We start from the raw sequence: 10,730 nt of genomic DNA, 5'->3' as shown, positions 1-10,730 counted from the left end.
TCAACTGTGGTTGTTTTATAATCGCTACACTGTATTAATTTCATAATGGGCTATGCCCGTGTATATTGAAATAAATAAATAAATCACGAATCACACTCGTGATTTTCAAGTATGTCCTGACATTTTCATTACGAGTCAAACTCGTGATTTTCAAGTTTTGGCCTGAAGTTTTCATCACGATCCAGAGTTTTCATCATTCTTTATGATTGTTTGCTTGTTTGTAAATTTTTGTTTGTCTTGAAGTCTGTCAACTGTGGTTGTTTTATAATCGCTACACTGTATTAATACACGCTATGCCCGTGTATATTGAAATAAATAAATAAATCACGAGTGACACTCGTGATTTTCAAGTATGTCCTGAAATTTTCATTACGAGCCAGATTCGTGATTTTCAAGTTCGGCTTGAAATTTGCATCACGATTCCGACTAATGATTTTCAAGTTTGGCCTGAAATTTCGATGACGAGTCGGACTCGCGAAAGTAGCGCAGGGGGTTAAGAATCGCGAATCGTGGCGCGATCCGTAGCTTCCTAAGCCGTAGCCAGTTTTAGCGCGTTAGAAGGAGCATCGTCGAAATTGCGGCGGAAAAAAAAGTGCCGATAACAGATATTGGATTCGAAACGTCGAGCAGGCAATATTCTCGAGGCCTCCCTTTGCGCTCCTTCTGCTGGAAAAGCTCGTCGAACGGGAATACTGGAATACTGGAATAAAGCCATGAAAAATCGTGGGGTTTGCATGCCGACGAACCGCATGCGCTCGATATTCCGATATCCTGATATCGGCTGATGTTATGCCGCGACGAGTGTTTCTTCTCCAGCCAGCGTCTTCGGGTCGCGTGCACACTCCTGTCTCTATGGAATTTATTATCCCGTTTTGATCTCTTCGGCTTTCAACTTCTTTCACGGATACACCTCTGCTCTTCCTCGTCAACTTCTCGACACTTTCCTTCTCCGTTGCTACAACGTCTTTCCTCTCGTTACTCGATATTCTCAAAGTTTAGCGTCCCACTCGATCGCCTCGTCGATTACCCGTGTTTGCAACAGTTTCCTTCGAACTCCGTTTCTCGACTGTCGTCGAGGAACGAACGATATTTGCGTTTGTCGACAACGAGACGCAAGGTTAGGGTCGATGCGTGAAACAATGCGTCACTTGCGATTTCTCTAATTCTGGTAGCGGGTCTATTCGTATGGAAATATCGAAGATCGAAAGCGCATTTCCTAAAAGCATTAACTTCCCGTTTGCGTCGTAACTTTCTCCGCGACGATACAGACTTCTCTCTTCGGGGGAGACTGTACCAGTTTCGAAGTCCCCAGTTACAGACTTTCGTACTCTCGGCGAGCCTCCTGTCGCCCCGAAGCCATCTCGCAAACATTTCCGAACTTTTCCACCGCCGATGCGGGTCAGATTTTTCCATAAAACGCGCCAGAAGGAAATCAAGGATTCAGCTCCTCCTCTCGCCCTCACCTTCGCGAATCTACGATCTCGGTTTCGCGATAAAAAGACAGTCGCGCGATGTGTCTTTTCCGATTTGTTTGCCAAGTATCCGGCCGGCACGATCGCCCCTTTGAGTCTGCGAGCTGTCTCTATTCCACGGAAATCGAACTTGGAAACCGCTAACCGTGTACCGTGGCTATCTCGGCCGCATCTTTAGGCTGTTCCGTAACTGCTGGTACAAGCGAAACGGGAATGATTCTACGTGAATAAAAATACGTTGAAAATATAAAATAAAAATTTTCCGTACGGATGCACCTGCTCGCGTCCCGTTGCAACGGATCTCGCTGGTAGACGATAGTAGTAAAATTGTCTCGGTAGTTGTCTCGTCGATCGATTAAGTTTTAGTTGGACGAGTCTCCGGGGAAAGGGAGACGCGATGGTTTCCGTTGGTGGTCCGACCAGGTTTCGTGGTTTCACTTTCCGTGTTCTAGGTACGCTGGCAGCCCACGGTAGAGGAATAAAATCCACACGAACGTGTTTCAACATGGTTTTCGTCGCGGTAAATCCCTCGATGGATCGGTCCTATTTCCGCGGCTGATAAAACATTTAACGGTGAAACGGAATGTAGATTCTCGCGCGGAGCGCGATATATCGTTCGGATCCCCGCGAGGACGACAATCGCCGCGACGAGCCGCTCTCGCGAGATGAATCGGTTATAGCGACCGTTCGTCGCCGAGTTTACCCAGCTCGTTCACCGGGGTTTCCTTGGGCGGATCGTGTTTTCGATGTCTCGGAATTAATGGACGCATCCGCGGTGTAATTCGCCGGTACAGGGCCCGCGTGCCGCGCTGTGAATCGCGTCAGGAGGTGGATCGCACGGCGACGTGCCTCGATTTAACGTCGTCCAATGATGCAACGATTAGTATGCGCTCCGATGCTTCGTTGAAAATGTATCGCGTGATCGGACGATTAATTATTAATCCGCAGTACGTCAATTCGGGAACAGTATCAACGCCGCGCCGCGGAAACGTCAACGGTGCCTGTTTTACGACCGCAACCACCGGAGAATTTCTAACTAGCTGCGCGTGCTTCGACGAAATCGATGTTTCCCCGCTCTCTCGCCGTCCATCGATCGTTGTATACTTACGCGAAGCTTTTATTTCGCTGGCGATTCACGCGAGGCGCGGTTTATCTTCAACCGACATCAAAAAGGAGGAGGTTACTCGATTCGACATGGACACGGGAAAGACTAGATAAGTGCAAGACAGTATTAACTGGATAAACGCAAGAATCAAGAAGGACCCTTTGACGCTCGGTGTAACATGCTCCTAACCGTTTGACACGCTTCTGTCGACTGCTTTCTTCTGCTCGGACCTCTTTTCCTTTCACTCTCTGTCCTTTTTTTACTTTCGACGCTCGACTCCAGCCAAATGTAAACACAGAATAGAAACGCGATCTTTGGGTCCCGGTTTTCTTCCACTTGTCCAGTCTTTGCTGTATATATTTCTCTTTTCAGCGAAAAATCATCGCCGGTATACTCTCGTACGAACTTGTCGAAAGTGTCCAAACGTACGAAGAGTCGCTCCGAAACGTCGACGTTGGACGAGAATTATCCGGAACGACGAGCTACTTTTTGAACGAAATTTGTACGCGCGGACTCGCGAATGGGTTTCAAAGAACGAACGGGGTTTCGGAGAGGAAGCAGGCCGTCGACGTTTCGCGAGCTGAATGATAAGTCGACTCGTAACGCAACCCTTTGACCCGTTTTCGAGGCTTCCAGGTTTTCGAGCCCGTAGTCACGAGTTTCCCCAACATTTTCCAACGACACACGGGAACGGAGGACGAGGGCGTTTCTAACGGGGTTCGTTCGAACCGTTGTTGTTTCAGGGTGGGAATCGACGATCGAGCGCCTCGGCTTGATGACCCCGCCAGAATTCCTTCGGAGAGCGGTCGAGCGGGAAGAACGTCGGCGTAGAAATAGGAGCAGACGGTGCGAGAATGTTGAAGATGCGATAGAACTAAAAGAAAGTAACGAGAGGTCGAGAACGAGGCACCATGTGCCCGAGCGTGCGGGCCTGGTGGCGGAGAGGGGCGCTTCTCGGGATGATGATGCTGTTAACGTGGAGCTCGACGGTGGAGAGCTGTCCTTCTCTGTGCACGTGCAAATGGAAAAGCGGAAAAGAATGGGTGGAGTGCGCGAACCGTAACCTAAAAGGACTCCCGCAGGGCGCCCGAGAGGAGACGCAGGTGTTGGATCTGTCCGACAATCATCTGGTCAGTCTACCGACGGAGTGCTTCCACGCCCTCGGCTTGATAAATCTGCAGCGACTCTATCTAGCCAGATCGCACATCAGCCACATAGCGTCGAGGGCGTTCGTTGGTTTGATGGGGTTGGTGGAGCTCGATCTATCGGAGAACCTGATCGAGGAGGTGCCGACCGAGACCTTCCCGTTCTACACGAATCTGATGAAGTTGCTGCTGAACGGAAATCCCATACGGGAGATTCGCCGCGGGGCCTTTCAGCATCTGCCACACCTGACGAATCTGGAAATGAGCCAGTGCCGACTGGAGACCATGGAGCGCTCCGCGTTCGACGGTCTCCACCAGCTCGAGTGGCTTCGATTGGATGGGAATCGGTTGACTCGCGTTCCCGAGCTGACGCTGCCACTCGGCGGCAACCTTCGAGGTCTCACCTTGCACAACAATCCCTGGATATGCGATTGCCGTTTGCGCGCCACCCAGACCTGGCTCAACGAGTCAGCGCCAGCGGCCCCGCAGGAGTCCGAGCCCGTCTGCGACGCACCCCCGAGACTCCACGGGAAACAGATCAAGACCGTCAAGCCGAACGAGCTGGCCTGCCTGCCGCGAATCGACCTACAGGAACGACTCGAGGCCTACGAAGGGGACAACGTCACCCTCAGATGCGACGTCTACGCCGTCCCGGCCGCTAAGCTCACTTGGTGGTTCAACGGGGAGCCTTGCGAGCTGCGCAACGAGAACAATTCGCTATTGAATCCTTCTACCAGCTTCCCACGGTGAGTATGCACTATTTTCATCGAGAAATGAGGGGACCAAAGACGGGACCAAATCGGCGGAATCATATCGGACATGGTGGAATATTTAGTAAATATTTTGTACCAATTTGTACCTCCAACGATCATTTTGTACCTCGTATCGTTTTCGAAAAAATCGTAGCTCGATATCAAGCTAGCAGGACCACGCGTCAAAATTAATATAAAGGAAAAAATCAAAGCTGATACATTTAGTGCCGGATTTTGTACTAATTTGTACCACCAAAAGAAATTTTGTATTTTAATTTTAAATTTCTTCGATACATGCAGAGGGCACGAATATTTACAGGACCGACTGTTCTTCGATCTTACACTCGAAGGAACGTACTTCGCGTTCGCGCAGCCGAGACAGTCGAATGTCGTATCCAAACACTTGGTTACTTGGAAAATACTCCGTACTACTTACGGAAAATGCGATAAAAAAATTGATCGCTTTCGAATGGATTCGCGAACCAAACGTTTCCTCTCGAATATCGTTTTATTACTCGAGATAGCCAACGGTTACCGAACCGTTGATCCGCGAGCAATATCGAAATTTTCTCTCGAAAAACAATTCCCGGAATTTTTTCGCGAAGCCATCGGCGCAGCGAAACGGTGGTACAAATGGCCACGTACACGGTCGTTCGGAATCGAAATAAAGTTCCGATAACATTTGAATTTCTCTCACGGATAAACTTCTCCCTGTTTTCGCGATAACCTGCTAGCCGTGCCACATCCAACGAGTCGCAGAAGTACTCGCACTCCCCGCAACTGCTCGCTTCGAATCGTTGATGTCCTTTCGGAATCGATGTTATCGGAACCCTTATCGGTAAAAAGTGCACACCGCATCTGTCAAGCGCCGAAACATTTTTGAAAAATAACCGTTCGTTAAGTCGAAAATAGGACCTCGATAAACTGCGAGCTATTAGGTGATAATTAGATTGCAGATCTTTATGCATTTATGGGAAATTTGAATGTCCAAGAAACTACGAGATGGAAACGATATGCAACAATATATAAAAAAGATTGAAAGTAAAGTTCATGTTGCAATATTTGTAGGATAATATAAATTCCTATTTAGGTTCGATGTTGGTAGACACGTTCGCGAAGATTGTATTTTGCATAAAGATCCGCAGTCCAGTAATAATTATCGCGAAAGTATTAGGAGGACCTGAAAAGTAATGTTACTTGTTTTACGTTAGATTCAAACAAATACATTCTTAATAAGTTTCTATTTTTAAACAATTATCTAATCACGAGATATTATAACTCGTTGCATTATTTTCGCGAGTCTGACTCTCGATGCAAATTTTGGGTCAAACTTGAAAATCACGAGACAGGCTCGGTAAGGCATTTTCTGAGTTCCAACGTCGTGCAAGGGTTTAACAACCCTTCGCTATCTAGCGTGGGAATTTTCAATTTAAAATCGATAAAAATCAATGAGCTGATGAACGATAAATAAGTATCGAGATTCGCAGAAACATTACTTTCCACTCCACCTAATATTATATAGTATCGTACATTTCTCTCATCATCTCGAAAGATATATGAACGATTTCGAGTCGGCGGAGATCGAAGGAGTTGCGAGTACTTTAGCGACGCGCCGTGTATCGTTGAATTTCAAAGGAACGAGGGAGCAGGTCCTAGCATTTCACGTGAACGTCTCTGCTACGAAGCTTACGAGGAAATTGTATTTCGAGCGACTTCGCGATAAAGAACACGTTTCTTCGATAGATATTGGTCGCGCGCGTTTATCGCTAAAGCATGGTAATCGACGATGCCCGTGCATCGCGGACGTTGGACGTTTTCTAACGAACGGAAACGAAATAAGTAGAAAGACGGCGAACCTAAGCGAAATATCATACGGAGTCGTGCGATTTGTTCCAGATACATCTATAGAGAACGAGGCGACACCAATATGAGCAGCACCCTTTTGATCTACTCCGTGGAATCGTTGAACGAGGGCACGTACACCTGCATAGCGGAAAACGGAGCAGGCACGGCAAAGTCGAATCTATCTTTGCGGGTGCTTTTCCAAGAGAAGGTGACTTCGGAGCCGCCGAGCGATCGTTCGAGATCGGGATACATCGTGGCCGTGGCAACGGGAGCTCTGGTAGTGACGCTGTTCGCACTCGGTTCCCTGATAGGCAGCATCGTGTTCTGCGTACGAAAACGTCGTCGCGACCGGAAGAGAAACTCGAAGGCTCTGGTCTCGCAGAACAAGTCCGTGATGCCGATTACCAAGGACACGGTGACCAGCCTGCAGTGCAGGAAGGGGAACGGGAGCCTGATAGGGCTGGAGCACCAGCAGATAGTCTCGTATACCGAGAGAGAGATGAGCAGAGCGGCGACTCTCGAGCGGAGAGAACATAGAAGCGTGGACGAGCCTTACCGCAGCCCTGTCTCCAAGTACTTGACGGAGCCGGACTTGATAAACGAGGTCCCCGAGACTACCGACGTGGGCTACGGTCAGCTGTACCGTCATCAGCCGGGAGACAGACAAATCCTCGAGTACGACTCGGGGTACCCGCTACAGCCCGACCTTCGTCCATCGAACATACCGCAGCTGAGCTATCTCGATCAAGATGGCTACCCTTTGAACTTTGGTCTACCCAAACTACCGTTCAGTGCCGCGAGCACTCTGCCGCGCTTGAGACAGAGAATGGCCGAGGGTTCCGCGGTGGCGCCGCCCGCCCGTTACTCCAGGGAGGCGGAGTTTCTCGCCAGATCGCCCGGATACGACCCGGTGTTGCCGAGGACCGACGCCAGATACACCGCCGAGGGATATCCTTATCCCACTCAACAGCAACCGCAGATTCAGCCCGTCGAGCAACCGATTCAACAACAATTGCCCGTTTCCCCGGTCTCTCCGGTCCCCGTGTACCCCGAGGTGCCGTTTATTCCTTCGCCGCCAGCCGCGTACAGAGGCGAAACGACGCCTCTCTCTCCCAGATCGTTGCTCAGTAAAACGGCTCGCGAAGCTGCCGCCGCCGCCGCGGCCAGAGCGGAAGAGCTCCAGCCCCCGCACCATCCGGAAAGTCCCGACGAGGGATACGTCGGCGACGCGATGGACGTTTAAATCGCGTTACGTCGTCCGACGAGTTTTCATCGATCGATACGCGTGTGCGACGAGATGCATCCGAGTACTTTGTTCCGATAACGATTCGCGAACAACTAAACTCGACTTTGTGAATCGCGTCGAGTGTATCCGTTCTCGCCGATCCTGTTTCAGGTAGCGAATCGATTACGAGACACCTTTTCTTCAGGAAGGGGACGAAGAACTTGTTGTCGTTGATCGATCGAAACGAGGGGCTCCGTCAGTGTCGGTGATTCGGACAAATTAATTCGAGGAAAACAAGTTCCGAGACATGATTGGCGGAACAAGAACCTCGGGACAGATGGAGAACGACGTCGTCGTCGTCGTCGTCGTCGTGATCCGACCGAATGGATATCAGACGTCGGTCGTACGACCAAAGTGCCCGTTGAGCAGGAACAAAAGGAGCCGACCTAGTAGTCGGGAGACGTAATGGATTAATCAGGTGCCAGGCTTCCCGGAAGTCCCGAACCGCGTGTCTACGGATAATAATTTCTTGTCAGAGTCAGGCCAGCGTATTCGAAGGACCGACAGTGCCGCCGCTAATCAAATCACAGCCCCTCTTCGGAAGGGGAACGAGAAACGACGCGTTTTCCATCCTCTCGTCGTTTCGATCGAGATCGTTGAATCCTCTCTACTCGGAGAATTCTGTAGGAAATCTAGATTTACTTATTCGACCAGTGTACAAGCGAAATTCGGCGAACTCGGAGGGAATCGGCGATCGTAGCAATTTGTAAACGCGAGGAAGCTACCGAGTACCGAGTAACCGCACGGCGGGATTCAGAAATCCCCGCGAATTTCGCGAACAACGTGGAACAGCGATTGTTTAACGCCCCCGCGAGTCCGAAACGAATATCCGGATTGGAAGCGTCAAAAAATCCGGGACTTCGTGACTGGAAGATAATTTTCGAGAAGCTTCCGGTTGTACTCTCTCTCTCTCACACACACACACACACACACACTTTCTTCACAGGTTAGACACTCTAACGCTCGAAATGGAATCTTCCGAAACGAGGAATTCGCAGGAAGAGAGAAACTTCGAAAAATGTCTAGAGAGTTGTAGTCGTTTCGAGCCACCGAAATCGAAACGAAAATTCATCCGCGACACGGAGGACAGAAATCGATACCTTTGCGCTCGTAATCGCGTCTCGGGTCGATTAGGAATTTACGCGTAAGATTTTAAGTACGCATACGATTTTAACCCTTTCCACTCGAAAGGTGACTCTCAGGTTTCACGCAGCAAATCTGCAAATACCTAACGTTTCGTTTAGGTTTCATTTCTTCGGAGCTCGAAGTGTCGATAAAATGATTGTCGGCGAGGTAAAGATGACTTTATTCTCGAATCTAAATAGCTTAGAATTCGTGGCGATAGAATGCTAAAAAACGTCTCGAGTTGCTGGCAGATACCAGAAAAAAAGGCCTCGAGTGCAAAGGGTTAAGACTCCTATGGAGTCGTTGAGAACTAACGATCGTATTCCTTACGCGAGTCGGATATCGATCGTTCGCGAACGAACGAAATATCGGTTCCAGCGACCGAGAACGCGCGTATTTTTGCGTTACGAGCGGAAAGTACGAGAGAGGCAGACAACGAAGAGAAGTAGACGTAAATAAAAGGAGAAAGAAGCGAGGATACGCATCGTTCGTCGTTTACGAGTCGCGACAGGGACTCGCGTGATTATCTGCTCAAGCTCAACACGCAACACCAATCCTGACTCCCAACAACTCCACTCGTTCCCTCGATTACTCCACTTTTTAGGCTAACCAATTATATCGTTATTAAAGTTTACTGCTCGTCGGTTTCAGGAGAAACGGACTCTCTATCGTGTCTGGAAAGTTCCGACGGAAGGTTGTAGCTGTTCCGCCGTAGCGATAATAACGTTAACTCGGTGTTTAAGACTGGTGAACTGTGCGAGATTACGAGCCAGCTAGGTTGGTACTTAACCTGATGTACAGAACTGTTAAATATACATATATACATACATACACATACACGCGCATATATTTATACATACATGTATACATATGTATATGCATGCGTATATGAATATATTCATGTATACGGATATGTATATAATTTCGAACCCGACTCGCCGAGACACGATAGTGTCACGCGTGCAACGCATACGGATATAAATACGTGGACACGATCGGAACACTCGAAAACAGGTGAAAGTAGATATTTTTTAAAGGTGTCTTCGAGTCTACCACCGCCCGCGATCAAACGCTGTGTACAGTAAAGTCTCCTTAACAGCACGAGCTCGGGACTGAACTTGTGCGTTCATCGTAGAGTTCGTATATTTTCTGACGGTTGCCGACGAGCATCGAACGTAAAGAAGGACCAGCGAATAAAGAAGAAAACGGTACGAAAACATCAGGGTATATCCGATCCCGGAGCATGTTACACTACTCGGCGATCGAACTCCCGCGACCCCTCAAGGGGTATACTCCTATGGCGAGGATGGTTTCTGTGCGTTTAAGGAGACTTTACTGTAATCCATTATCGAACCTGCGTACTCGCGTAGCCGTTGTCTAACAGAGTTTTAAGCGCGCGATGACGTCCGGTTGCACCGTGAGAACCGGTGAAGCCTGAATTCCGTAAGTGATCATCTCGAAGAGTAAACCTTTGCCTTTCATTTACAATGATACGTCGAGGAGTCTCGTTGCCTCCGATTCGCAACATCGACCGCTCGGCCTTTTCCTCGATCGATCGAAACGCGAACACCCGAGCAAAGTCAGCTCTTCGAATTTCTCTTTCAGCTCTTCGAATTTCTCTTGTCCCGTCGCCGTGTCTCCATGGCGTTTTGCGCGCACATCGATACCCCCCGATTTACGTATTTAGCGTAGACGTTGAATAGATCGATCGGGTATTCGCGACCTTCGCGACTCAAGCCTACGTCCTGGCACTGTTCGATTTTTTCGGCTGTGAACGATGTTACACAGGGTGCCTCGAGAATGTTGGAGATCCTGGAAAGGGGTGATTCGGGAGGTGATTCGAAACAAGTTTTTTCTTAGCGAAAATGTCTGAGGATTCGTTAAGGAGATATTAACAGAAAATGCCAGCGGTGCGTAAGCTACGTGCGCTAGATAGCCGCAGTAGAATAGGCTGCGCGCTAGTCAGCCACAGTAGCACAGCCTACGCGCTAGTCAGCCACA

General features: G+C 49.1%; 1 protein-coding gene and 1 long non-coding RNA gene across 7 annotated transcripts in view; one reads left to right on the top strand and one right to left on the bottom strand.

Annotated features, from left to right (window-relative positions):
* LOC128872345 (leucine-rich repeat-containing protein 24-like) overlaps positions 1 to 10,721 on the top strand; it is a 128,028-nt gene extending 117,307 nt beyond the window's left edge. For all 6 annotated transcript variants that reach the window (XM_054114949.1, XM_054114952.1, XM_054114948.1 and 3 more), the window contains 2 exons: positions 3,321 to 4,468; positions 6,371 to 10,721. In XM_054114949.1, the coding sequence (XP_053970924.1) occupies positions 3,489 to 4,468; positions 6,371 to 7,562 (2,172 nt within the window). In that variant the 5' untranslated portion in view covers positions 3,321 to 3,488 and the 3' untranslated portion in view covers positions 7,563 to 10,721. The remainder of the gene's footprint in view (positions 1 to 3,320; positions 4,469 to 6,370) is intronic.
* Positions 1 to 10,730, bottom strand: part of LOC128872347 (uncharacterized) — a 142,852-nt gene that overhangs the window by 63,392 nt on the left and 68,730 nt on the right. The gene's annotated exons all lie outside the window — the stretch shown is intronic.

The sequence above is a fragment of the Hylaeus volcanicus genome, chromosome 2, assembly GCF_026283585.1.
Source record: "Hylaeus volcanicus isolate JK05 chromosome 2, UHH_iyHylVolc1.0_haploid, whole genome shotgun sequence".
Lineage (NCBI taxonomy): Eukaryota > Metazoa > Arthropoda > Insecta > Hymenoptera > Colletidae > Hylaeus > Hylaeus volcanicus.
Note: the sequence above shows the minus strand (reverse complement) of the source record. Positions and strands in the feature narration are given on the sequence as shown.